This window comes from Sus scrofa, chromosome 5 (assembly GCF_000003025.6).
Source record: "Sus scrofa isolate TJ Tabasco breed Duroc chromosome 5, Sscrofa11.1, whole genome shotgun sequence".
In the NCBI taxonomy this organism is placed as follows: Eukaryota; Metazoa; Chordata; class Mammalia; order Artiodactyla; family Suidae; genus Sus; species Sus scrofa.
In genome coordinates, this window is record NC_010447.5 from 69695991 (window position 1) to 69709488 (window position 13498).

Genomic DNA, 13498 nt, shown 5'->3' on the forward strand with positions numbered 1-13498 from the left:
ACCCACTGAGCAAGGTCAGGGATCGAACCCTCCTCAGGGTTCTTAGTTGGATTCGTTTCCGCTGTGCCACTATGGGAACTCCCTTGGGCATGAATTTTAAGATGAACATTTCTTACACTTTGAAAGACTATACATAGTTCTGCCAACTGCCACAGGTTAACAAAGAGTAATTTCAAACTTAAATTCATAATTTACATGTAAATGTAGTTTAAGGGTGTTTTGTGTTCTGCCCCATGTCACTCTGAACCTACTAGTAGTCTTTGTTTTTATTTTGTCTTTGAAGGCCTTACTTCACTCTGTCTGTAATTCTGCTTGTCAGCTGGTTGGGAACTAATAAAAAAGTAATGACAGTTGATATTTTTTGGAGAACACTTTAACCAGAAATGTCATGAAATTCCACATTCTTAGTGGTTTCTAATTATATTTATTGCTGGAAATAACATTCTTCTGTAAGGAGTTAAGTGGCCCACTCTTTCCACAGTGACAACCAGTCTTGTGTGTGGAGTAGATTATTTAGTGGTTTACCTGTATATCTGGAGTGCATTTAGTTCTTCCATACATTTCAGCAGGTTTCAGAGCTAGAGACAGGGATGTAAATTCCACATTTGTTGATAACCACATCTCATCTGCGTGATTTTAATATCGTCATACCTAGTGCTAGTGGTTTTAGATAAATGAGGGGCTTTGGCTGTTCTTGAGATTGTCATTTGGGTATGTTTGAGGTTACAATGTGAGAATTTAATTCAGAGTCGTTATGTCATGTTTCCATCCACCAAGATTCCTCTCTTGTCCACAGCAGCCAAATCAGCCTCCCTGTGGCTCTGCTCAGCTCCCTTGGGCAGGACAGTGACGCTGCCCTGCTCTTTCCCCAGTGTTGCAGTTTCTATCCTAGGTACCAGCTTTCCACAGCCAGGAGCAGGCCTCTTAGTCCCTCAGCACCTTCTCTTACTTGCTGGTGTTTGCCTGTCTGTCCTGTCTTCCTCTCCTAACTGAGCCCAGCTCCACAGGGCTTAGGAAGTACTGTATTGTTTCGCATGGGCTGGGTGCCCAGAAAGTGTTTGTTGAATGAATGAATTCTGACTAAATGTAGCTCAAATCCTCGTTATCTTTGGTGGGTAGAATGCAGAAAAGAGCTCTGCCCTAAAGAATTAATAAGCTAATGGAAGAATAAGAACCACTGTGATGGAGGTGCTAAATAACTGTGACCAAGTTTGTACTCGGGGCAAGCAGACTGTTTCCGGCTGGGCCTTATCTTTGAATCTGGAGTCCACTCACCTGGGCTGCCAGGCACTATAAGTGCCATCCTCAGGGTCTTGGTGTTTTGCTTCTGTCGCTTTGTCTGCTTAGCAGTTTTTTGTCACGTGAGTGTATGTTTATGAACTTAGCAACTTTAAACAATAAAATAATGGAGCAATTAAAATAGCTTGCAGAAGAACTTCACTTTTGTGGTGGTGGGAGCAGATACCCTCTTTGGTGTATACTGCCCTGCACTTGGTGTTAGGGTCAGAAACTGCATCTTCGGTACATCTCATGCTTTCAGAACCACTCACAAGACTCAAATTTTTGGTTCTGAGCTGGTCACACCTCAAACCTGGTGGACACTTGGGAATGGCTCACAGCAGTGGATCCAGGACAGGTTCCATGATCTCAGGAAGCACTGGTTCATGATGGGAGGTTGAAAAGAGAAATAGTCTCCTAAAATTCCCTGTTGTCGCTTTGTGACCCTGGAGCTTCTCAGTGAACCTTTGTTCACTCACAGTGCAAAGACAAGCTCAACCTTTGGTGTTCTCTCCCTCAAGCCAAGAGCGGCAGAGAGGCCTCCCCTCTTCCCTGGTGGCCGTGGCACCGGCCCCTCCGTCCCCATGTGGTGCATGCACCCTGTTTTCAGGCCACTCTTCAGAGCTGCCGCAGGTGGTTTGCCTGTTAAAACTGTCTAGTTAATTGCACCTTTCCTCCTCTTGCCATTAAAATAGAAGGCAGAACGGCATATTTATGTAAGTTAAGCTCTTCTGTGACTGTGCTAGCTCAGATTTACACAAAGAGAGGAGCCTGGTAAGGAGCCATGGGGGTAAACCCGGGGAACCAGGAAGCTGTACCAAACCCACCAGGCAGTGCAGAAACAGTAGGAGCCGCAGGTTTGAAGAATCTCAATTCTCTCCATTCTCCTTCTCAGGAGTTAGAAGCAGCTCTTCACAGAGATGATGTGGAGTTTATCAGTGACCTGATCGCCTGCCTGCTTCAGGGCTGCTATCAGCGAAGAGACATTACGTGAGTAACCTGATCTTACCCCTCCCTGCAGAGCGGCTCACGGAGCAGTCAAGGTGATGTCTGGTGGCTCCTGAAACAGACCAGAGCCGTTATTGGCCAAGACATTCCTTCATTTAAATTTCTGCAAGTAGAGAAGTTCCCGTTGTGGCTCAGTGGTTAACGAATCCGACTAGGAACCATGAGGTTTCGGGTTTGATTCCTGGCCTTGCTCAGTGGGTTAAGGATCCAGCATTGCTGTTAGCTGTGATGTAGGTTGCAGATGTGGCTCAGGTTCCGAGTTGCTGTAGCTGTGGTGTAGGCTGGCAGCTGGAGCTCTAGTCCAACCCCTGGCCTGGGAACTTCTGTATGCCTCAGGTTTGGCCCTAAAAAGGCAAAAAAAGAGAGAGAGAGAGAAATGCCCATTTAAGGAGTTCCTGCTGTGGCACAACAGGATCAGTGGCATCTCTGGAGCTCTGGGACGCAGGTTCAATCCCCATCCTGGCACAGTGGGTTAAGGATCCGGTATAGGCACTGTGGCATAGGTTGCAGCTGCAGCTTATATCTGTTTCCTCTCCCAGGAACTCTATATGCTGCTGGGTGACCAAAAAAAAAGAAAGAAAGAAAAAGAAAGAAATGCCCATTTAGGATTAAAAACCTGTGTACATTTCAGACTGCTTATGCCAGGGGGGTTGCTGCATTTTACCTGTGGCCCATGGAGGCCTAAGGCTCTAGCTGGCGGGTGCTGTAGGTCAAGGCTGTGAGGGCCCTGGGTCCCGGCCCACATCAGTTACAGCATTGCATTTCCTGCTGGCAGTTTCCATGGGAGTGAACTCAAGTCCACAGCGCACACCACCTGTGTGAGAAGGGGACACGTGAACTTGAGCCCCCACATGGGAGCTTCCTGAGGCTGGTGTGTCATGAAGCCCTGGAGTGAGTGAGCAAAGGAAGGATGGAGCGCCCAGGAGCCTCCCACCCATGGGAAAGGTGATGATCTCAAGCTTGATACCCTGCACCAGAGCCTGGAGGTTGCAGAGCAGAAGGTCCCCCATGGTTCAGAAACATAATTTGTTTAAGCTACAGAGTCTTAGCCCCTGAGTGTTGATCAAGCATTGGCAACATCTAAAATGCGATTTCACATTTAAAACTCCCAGTTCCTAGCTTTGGAAAGCATTTAAGATGCCCACCAGCAGGAGGGAAAAGCCCTGTGTGCTCCATCCCACTGGTCCAGCCTGCCTGGTTGCTCTCCACGCAAAGGCCAGCCAGCACTCTCTGTCGGGAATCGGGGGTGTTAACATGGCCCCTACATCCCCGTCAGTTCACGGAACCCAGAGGCGACAGCATAGTGGGAGTGGGAACCCAGCAGGCTGGTAGGCAGGTTTCAGGCATGGGGCTGGTGCAGGAGGCAGTGGAGTGGTGACATTTGTGGTTTTGATTAAGCAGGCGGGGTACCAGGAAGGGGCCAGTGCCTGGACCAGGCCAGAGGGGAGAGATCCTTGCACACCAAGGCCTGTCAGGAAGGTGAGGGTGACAGCCTGGCGTCTCCAGCCCAACAGGCTTTCTGTGTTTGTTGGGCACATTGACAACTTTTGTGTACTTGAACTTCCTGTTACACACTTAGGTCATTTCTTCCATTGATGTGTTGGTTGAAGATCCCGCACAGGAAATGCCCTCTTAAACTTTGTTGGCTCCCTTCTCACAGGGTGTTATGTTTCCCACTTGCTTGGCACTGCCCATCATGTGTCTGTGCTGGGGACATGATGTTTCCTGTCCCTTTTGGGGTTCCATTTTCTTTGTGACCATAGGGATGGAGGAACCAGGCTGCTATTGAAGATACTTAGTTTAAGTAGAGCTCATCTCATTCTATTTATGGAATAAATCTTCCCTTCTCTGTTGGTACATGGGATCTGTTTGATCTGCCGTCTTATTTAATACGCTGAAATGCTTGCTTGTTCCTGATGTACCTGTTGGTCTGTTTGGGTTCTGATACCGTTGGTCTTAATTAATGCTACTTGTATATTCTTCTAGAAAATGATATAATCTTGTCATATTTTATAAGAAAACTCATTATTTTGTTTAAAGTCCTTTATATTGGTCAGCGAAAAGTTGTAGCTTTGTTCAGATCCATTCCTAGACTATTTTAATTTGTAAAATGCCGCCAAGAGGAGAGTTTAACCCCCCCCCACACACAAGTACTTCCAAGTGTATAGTATGGTAAGTTGATTGTCTTGATATTCTAGGGTTATCATCCCACTTGTTTCAGTGTCTGTACTCCTTCCTGTTTCATGCTGTTTTCCTTATCTACTGCTGTGTAACAAATCACTCTGAAACCTGGCAACTTTAAACATCAGCAGTGCCTTAAGTCCCAGTTTGCTGTGGGCCAGGCATCTGGGCCCAGGCTCTGCCAGACTGCGCTCACGGGGTCTGCGGTCACCCTGTAGCCTGCCCGCAGGAGGACCCCTGTGCTTTTTTCTGTGGCTTCCTGCTCTGCATGGTTCACAGACTGAGTGGTTTAGAATCACACTTGTCATCCCCAGTTTTGTGGTTATGTGTGACTTGTCTGGGGCTCCTGCTCTTGGTCTTAGGGTGCCTGGGGGCCTAGCTAGCAGGGAGCACAGCTTCCTTCAGGTCAGGGTAGGGTCATCCTGCAGGTGAGACCTTTGTTTGTTCTGGCTGTTGCCCAGGAGAAACATCTACTGCCATCTACTCCCCTGCATCCCCTCAGTTCTGTGCCCCTGGCCTCGCTTAGCCTGCCAGGCTGTGTCCTGTGGACCCAGATAGCCTTGCGTGGTCTTTCATAATCGTGGCAGTGACGTCACTGTGCCCTATTCTGTTGACCAGAAGCAAGCCATGGGTATGCCTCACTCACTCAGGAAACAAGGCATGAGTTCTAGCAGGTCCCTGTCGCACTCCCCACATCTTCCAGAACAGGGCTGAGGGTGTTGGGAAGGTGTGCGCTAGCATCTAATCCCATTTTGTTATTAGCTATTAACAATATTCTCTGTTTTGATAGACTTTTGAACAATAACCATTTGATTTTTAGATAATCACATGTGGTTATTTATAAATAAAAATTCTCAACAAAAGGTTTTGCTTTTTGTTTGGGTAAATGGCTATAACCACCTTGCTCCTAGTTTAACTATTTCTCCCATATTTCTCATTAGCCTCCACTATGAATATACCTACATTGAGAACATTCCCTGTAAAAGCAATTCGAAAATGCTAGATGTTCTACAGAATGTTTTTAGCTTAGATGCAGACTTTCCCATCACTCATCTTTTTTTTTTGCTTTAGTACATTCTTTTTTTCAGTTTCGTTGTGAGGCTGTGGAGAAGAGGTGCTGAGAGGTCCCCCTAGAGGTTAACCAGGAGGGACAAACCCAGAGTGTGTGGGGTCAGAAGCTGAGCAGACCCCACAGAGAACTGAGAGCAGTGGCCCAGATCTCTATCACTCAAGATTTGCATGTCCAAGACTCTAGCTCCAACCCCTGCCATTTTCTTGCCCTTCCATAAAAATCAATGATCTGGGCAGTATAAAACCTAAAGTTTGAAGGCATCACCTAGTGTAGTGTAGGCTGAAACTCCCATCTCCTGAGGATGCCGTGTGATATGGCTGTGTAGCCAGCCTCAGGGTGAAAATAGCATTGATGGATTTCACAATGTGTGTCTCATCAAAGACAAGTGTGATGCTGCTTGTCAGCCACACACAGATGCCACATGTCATCCTGTCTGCATCTGTGTCCCCTATACACCTCTGCTGCTGTGGACACAAAAAGGTTGCTGTTGCTCTCCGGGGGCTGGCTGCAGTCACCCTGCTTCCTCCTGTTACACCACTGTGTGGGTTATTCCTAAGCCGTTGCTTTTGAAATGAGAAGTTAATTTCTTTTTAGAAATGAAAAAAAATGACCCTAGTCAAACATCATAAAATTTCAGACACTTGCTTGTTGTAACTGGAAAGAAAGGGGAGCCCCCACCCAGTCTTTTTTTTTTTTTTTTTTTTTTTAAAACCAGCAGCTGCTTCTGTGACTTTTCTGCTGTTGAAGGAACTGTTAATCTGTGGTGGACAGAAGCGGAAGGATCAGGGATCTTCCCGCTTGTGGGGGGGCGGGTCCGGGTGCCCTCAGAGCTCACCCCTTGTGTGGAGGGGGCCGTGTAGGTCTTCCTGTTCTGTGCTGGGCCTTGGAGGCAGCGGCTGGCTCCAGTATTTTTAAGGTCATACCTGTGAGGTGTCAGCATTGCAGAAAATAATTTTTGGAGTTCCCTGGTGGCAGTAGGAGTTCTCTAATGGTGCAGCAGGTTAAGGATCTGGCATTGTCACCATGTGGCTCAAGTTTGATCCCTGGCCTGTGAACTTCCACATTGCCATGGATTCGGCCACAACAGAAAACAAAAAAACACAACACATCTGTGACTTTTATTTGTGTAAAAAAAAGGAAGTACACGTGCAATAGAAATATTTCTGATGAGTCAAGTAAGCTTGGGAACTGCTGGACCCAAGTTAAACTAATAGGTGTGGAGCAAGGCTCAGGTTTCGGTCTTCTGAAAACTTGTCCTTCCTTAGTTATACAGCTCATTGAGTTTGTACAAACTGAATACACCTGTACAGTGAAACAGGAAAACATCACAATGAATTTTACTCTTTCCATTGAAGGGAATCGCCCACAGTGATAATTATTTTGTCCTCCCAGTGGTATCCACATGCACTTAGAGTGATAGTGTACTCCATATTCTCTGAAGTTTTCTTTTTTTTTTTTTTTTTTTTTTTTTTTTGTCTTTTTGTCTTTTTTGTTGTTGTTGTTGTTGCTATTTCTTGGGCCGCTCCCACGGCATATGGAGGTTCCCAGGCTAGGGGTTGAATCGGAGCTGTAGCCACCGGCCTACGCCAGAGCCACAGCAACGCGGGATCCAAGCCGCGTCTGCAACCTACACCACAGCTCACGGCAACGCCGGATCGTTAACCCACTGAGCAAGGGCAGGGACCGAACCCGCAACCTCATGGTTCCTAGTTGGATTCGTTAACCACTGCGCCACGACGGGAACTCCTGAAGTTTTATTTTCATCCCACTTTAATCTTGGACAAGTGAATGCTTGCCTTTCCTAGTTCTAAGACTTGCCTATTGTGTGAGGCTAAGAATGTTACTTAATCTCTTTTTGCAGTACTTGCCTCATCTGTAAAATGGGAATGTCAGCCATTCCCACCACTAACGTTATTGTAGGATTAAATGAAATAACTTATGAAAGCCTTAGAACAATCTTGGGCTTTCAGTAGACATCAGATTGTTCTATCAGTGTATATAGAAGCACGTGTGCATGCGGAGTAGAAGGTAGACATCTACCCAGGCTACTTCCTGTGGTTTAGATTCTGTGGTTTGCATGTTGCAGACTGGGGTCAGCAGACTTCTCTGAAGGGCCACATTCTGTGGGCCACATGATCTGCGGCTGCCCCACTCTGCCATCACTGTTCAAAAGTGGCTAGAGCGGGATTTCCCATTCATTGTGGCTCAGCAGTAATGAATCCAGCTAGTATCCATTAGGGTGCTGGTTCGATCCCTGGCCCAGCTCAGTGGATTAAGGATCTGGCATTGCTGTGAACTGCCACATGGGTCCTAGATGCTGCTTGGATCCCACGTTGCTATGGCTGGCGTAGGCTGGTAGCTGTAGCTCCGATTGGACCCCTAGCCTGGGAACTTGCATATGCTTCAGGTTCGGCCCTAAAAAGAAGAAGAAGGAAAAAAAAGTGGCCAGAGCAATGCTTAAGGGCTGGTCATGACTATGTTTTATTAGAAAGGTGTCGACACTGGAATTTGAGTTTTAAGTCATTTTCATGTGTCATGAAATAAATAGTATTCCTGTTTTGAGTTCTTTTTTTCCTCCAACCTTTACAAAAGAATGATTTTTACATTTTTAGCTTATAGGCTAAAGCTGGACGTTCAGGCTGGATTTGGCCCCTGGGCCATAATTTGCCTGCTCCTGCTTTTCTGTCATTAACTAGGTTACTATTTTTAATTCCATGAACTCAGTTACTATCCTTTTCAAGATATTACAATTTCATCTCCCCTGAAAGTGCCCTTTGCAGTAACTCTACACCCCACCCCCACCCCCACCAAAAGAAACACGGCATCCTGTGCAAGCACTGATGTGATTTTTATCCAGGTGTATTGTTTTGCCTCATCCTGGAATTCTGTGTGGGTGCTCTGGGTACCCAGCTCCTTTGAGGAACACAGCGTCTGCGGGACTCACCAACACAGCTCTTTGTATCTAGTGGTTTGTTCCTTTGTGAGGAGAGGGGGGCTAAATTGTATTCCAGAGTAAAAACATATCACAGTTGATCTGTCCACTAATTGGTGGGCTTGAATGTTGGCTCCAGTTTGGGGCTATTAGGAGTAAGACAGCTGTGAACGTTTGCACAAATGTTTTTGTGTGGGTCTTTTCCGTTTCTCTTGGGAATTGCTGGGTCATATGGTGAGAGTGTGTTTAATGTTAAGAACTGCCAAACTTGTTTTCTAAGCAGTTGCAACCTTTATCCTCATAGCAGCAACATATGACAGTCTGGTTGCTCCATAGTTTTGCCAGCATTTGTGCATTTGTTGTTTGTAAGTTTACCCAATTCTTAATTTTACTGATTCAATTGTGTGTAATGTAGTAACTAATTGTAGTTTTAATTTGCATTTCTTTGATGACTAGATATATAATGGCCCTGAATATTTTCTCTTGATGTGCAGCTTGCCTTTCTATTTGTTTGACAGTGTATTTTAAAGAATAGCAAATTTGGAGTTTCTGCTGTGGCTCAACAGACCTGCAGCACCTCTGCAGCACCAAGATGCTAGTTCCATCCCCAGCACGGCACAGTGGGTTAAGTAAAGGATCTGGCATTGCTGCATCTGCAGAATAGGTTGTAGCTGTGGCCCAGATCTGATCCGTGGCCTGGAAATTCCATATGCCTTTGGTGCAGCCAACAACAACAACAAAAAAAAAAGAATGGCAAGTTTTAGCTTCGTTGAAGTCTAGTTTGTCAGTTTATTCTAGTATGTTTCATGCTTTTTATTGTCTAAGATATTAAGACATATTTCAGCGTCAAGAAGATTTTCTCTGAGGTTTTCTCTTAGTTTTATAGTTTTAGCTTTTTGCAGTTGGCATTATAATGTACTTTGAGTTAGTATGAAGTAGAAGGTTGATGTCCATTTTTTTTTCCTTAGGAATTTCATGTATGTTCAGTCTGTTTCTGGCCTCTGCCTTATTCCTTTGATGTATATACATCATTTATTTATTTACCTGTTTGTTTTCTTTTTAGGGGCACACCTGAGGCACATAGAAGTTTCCCCGGCTAGGGGTTGAATGTGAGCTGCATCTGTGACCTATGCTGCAGCTTGCAGTATTGAGCGAGTCCCAGACACTATGTCAGGTTCTTAACCCATTGAGCCACAATGGGAACTCCTGTTTATTTTTAATTTTATTTTTTTATTATTATTTTGGCTGCAGCATGTGGAAGTTCCCGGGCCGGGGATTGAACCCAAGCTATGACCACGACCCGAGCCACTGCTGCAGTGACACCACCAACGCTTTAACCACTAGGCCACCAGGAAACTACTCTTACCTTTATACTAGTACCAGACTCTCTTGAAATTGGAGATCTTCACTTTTTTTTTTTTAGGTGAAAGTTCCTAGGCTAGGGGTCACGTCAGAGCTGCAGCTACTGGCCAACGCCACAGCCACAGCAGTTTGGGGTCTGCGCTGTGTCTGCCTACACCACAGCTCATGGCAATGCCTAATTCTTTAGTCCACTGAGCGAGGTCAGGGACCGAACCTGTGTCCTCATGGACAGCAGTTGGGTTCATTACTGATGAGCCACAGTGGAAACTCCTACTCTAGGTTTTTACACACAGATTAGAACATCAGCTTGTCAGTCCACTCTCACCTTAAGGTGAGAGCCTGCTAGAGAAACGGACGTTTTGATCAACATTGAATTTTCGAGTCCTTGACCATAATAGCTCTCTCTCCATTTGTTTATCTTCTTTAACTTCCACAATATCTTGTAGTTTCAGTGTAAACATACCAGACATCTTCCCATTTGTTCCTAAGCACTGTGTATTTCCCAGCTATTTGTCACCGGTATATGTAAAATACAATTGATTTTTTTTTTTTTTAATTGACCATGTTACTGTAGTCTTCCTGAGTTCATTTTGTAGTTTATTGGTCTTGTAGATAACTGAGGATTTTCTTTTCATCTGCAATAAAAATAGTTCTGCTGCTCCTTTCCATTCTGTGTCCCAGGAGTTTCCTTCTCTCATCCTACAGTGCTGCAGAGACGCCTGACATGTTGCTCCTGATCTTGGGGGAAAGTCACAGTTTTCACCATGAAGTATAATAGAGCCTTGTTCCTTTTGTGTGTTGACGAATTCAACTGCTGATATTTTGTTGAGGATTTCTCCTTGCATGTTCATGAAAAATACTGGTCTTTTAATTTTATTTTCTTGTAAATCTTTGTCAGTTTTGGCCCAAGAGTTGAGAACTGTTGCCTCCTGGTTTCTGAAAGAGTATGTATGATTTCTTTCAAACAGTTCACCACTGGAAAACCTTTGGGTTTGCAATTTTCTTTATGCAAGTTTTTGATGGAGGTTCCCAGGCTAGGGGTCAAATCAGACCTGCAGCTACCAGCCTGCACCACAGCCACAGCAACGCAGGATCCAAGCCCCATCTTCAGTCTACATACCAGCTTTCGTCACACCGGATTTTTAACCAGCTGATTAAGGCCAGGAATGGAAGCCATATCCTCATGAATATCAGTTGGGTTCTTAACCCACTGAGCCACAACAGGAACTCCTGGGTGTCCCCTTTCATAAGTCATTTTGACATTTTTCAATGAACTTGTCCATTTTATTTAAGTTTTAAATCATTTCCGTAGTGCTGTTCATAAATCTGTCTTATCTTTTTAATATCTGTGGGATCTACCATGGTTTCTCTATTTTCATTCTTCATTTATTTCATTGATGTTGTAATGTGTTCTCTTTCCTTATCACCTTTTCAAATATTTACTAAGGATCCAACTTTTTTTTTTGTCTTTTTGCCTTTTCTACGGCCGCTCCTGCGGCATATGGAGGTTCCCAGGCTAGGGGTCGAACCGGACCTGTAGCCACCGCAGAGGGATCTGAGCCACGTCTGCCACCTACACCACAGCTCACGGCAACACGGGATCCGTAACCCACTGAACAAGGCCAGGGATCGAGCCTGCAACCTCATAGTTCCTAGTTGGATTCGTTAACCACTGCGCCATGACGGGAATTCCAGGATCCAACTTTTTAACCTTAACTTTTTGACTGTTTTCTTTTTTAATTTTGTTTTATTTCTTGTCTTCAATATAACTTGCTTCTATTTATTTTGGCTTTAGGCTGCTCTTTTTTCTTTCTTTCTCTCTTCCTTTCTTTCTTTTTTTCTTTAGGGCCACACTCATGGCATATGGAAGTTCCCAAGCTAGGGGTCAAATTGGAGCTGTAGCTGCCAGCCTACACCACAGCCATAGCAGTGTAGGATCCGAGAGGGTCTGTGACCTATATCACAGCTCATGGCAGTGCCGGATCCTTAACCCACTGAGTGAGGCCAGGGATCAAACCTACACCTTTCTAGTGACCAGAGCCGCTGCAGTTGGATTTGTAACCCACTGTACCACATCAGGCATTCCTGTATCCCACAACTTTTGATGTACGGTGGTTTCATTATCTTTCAAAACATGTTCTAATTTATATTGTCATTTCTTTTTATGATCCATGGGTTATTGAAAGTGTTATTAATGAGTTCCCCTGGGCACAGCTTGTTAATGATCTGGTGTTGTCACTGCTGTGGCTTGGGTTGCTGCTGTGGCGCAGGTTCAGTTCTTAGCCCAGAAAATTCCACATGCCATGAGTTTACCCCCACCTCCCCCCCAAAATAAAACAAACAAAAACCTAATAATTCTAAGCCTGGTGATGAAAAAATCTTCTTAAAAAAGTATACAGGAGTTCCTTTTGTGGTGAAGTGGGAGAAGCACTAGGACACAGGTTTGATTGCCAGCCCGGCACAGTGGGTTAAAGGAGTCAGTGTGGCTGCAGCTGTGGTATAGGCCAGAAACTGGCTCAAATCTGATCCTTGGCCTGGAAACTCCATATGCTGCAGGGCAGCCAAAAATGGTCCCCCCAAAAATGTTTTTCAAAGTATGCAAACTAGACATTTTTAAAAGTGTATGTATTAATTTAATTTCTGGTTATCTTAGTAATTTTCAATTTAATTCCATATGTTCAGATAATGTGTTTTATGAAACTTCAGTCTGCTGAAGCTTATTGAGACTTATATCCCAGCATATGGTTTACATTGGTGAACAGTTCATATGCACTTAGAAAGGCTATATATTCTGTGGTTTTTATGCATAGTATTCTGCAAATGTCAGGTCAGGTTGGTAGTAGTTTTGAGATCTTTGTCCTCCTTGATTCTTTTTTTTTTTTTTTTTTTTTTTTTACGACCACACCTGCAGCCTATGGAAGTTCCCAGGCTAGGGGTTGATTTAGTGCTGCAGCTGCTGGCCTGTGTCAAGCAGCAGCAGATCCGAGCTGATGTATTTCTTCTATAGGCTTATTTGGGGGGGGTGTGCGCGTGTGTGCATGCATGATTCTAGGACCAGCAATATGCGTCCTTATATTATCAGAAGGTCTTCAGGATTCTTATTGTACCTTAAACTGGAAACTCCATCATGGTACAGCAGAAACAAATCTGACTAGGAACCATGAGGTTGTAGGATGGATCCCTGGCCTCGCTCAGTGGGTTAAGGATCCGGCATTGCTGTGAGCTGTGGTGTAGGTTGCAGATGCAGCTCAGATTTGGTATTGCTGTGGCTCTGGTATAGGCTGGCACCTGTAGCTTCTATTAGACCCCTAGCCTGGGAACCTCCATATGCAGCAAGAACGGCCCTAAAAAGCAAACAAATAAACAAACAAACAAAAAAAAACCCTGACACTCCAGACCCTTCAGTTCTTACAAATAGTATTTATGGTCCCATTTGGCTTCCATTAAAAAAGTTCTTTATCTTTTTAAAGATTATTATATGTTTATTTCCAGATGACTAATAATACTCTTCTTTGTTACCCAACATAAACACTCATGTACAGAAGTAAAATCTGTGTTATATAGATATTTCCCTGCTAAAAGGTTTTTGTTTGTTTGTTTTGTTTTTTGCTTTTTAGGACCACACCTGCAGCATGTGGAAGTTCCCAGGCTAGGGGTCGAATCGG

At 44.7% G+C, this 13498-nt stretch overlaps 1 protein-coding gene across 1 annotated transcript in view; it reads left to right on the plus strand.

Moving 5' to 3' along the window:
- Window positions 1-13498, plus strand: part of LOC100737051 (cat eye syndrome critical region protein 2) — a 125860-nt gene that overhangs the window by 74120 nt on the left and 38242 nt on the right. Inside the window, 1 exon segment of the mRNA XM_021092503.1 lies at window positions 2174-2268. Coding sequence (XP_020948162.1) covers window positions 2174-2268 — 95 coding nt within the window.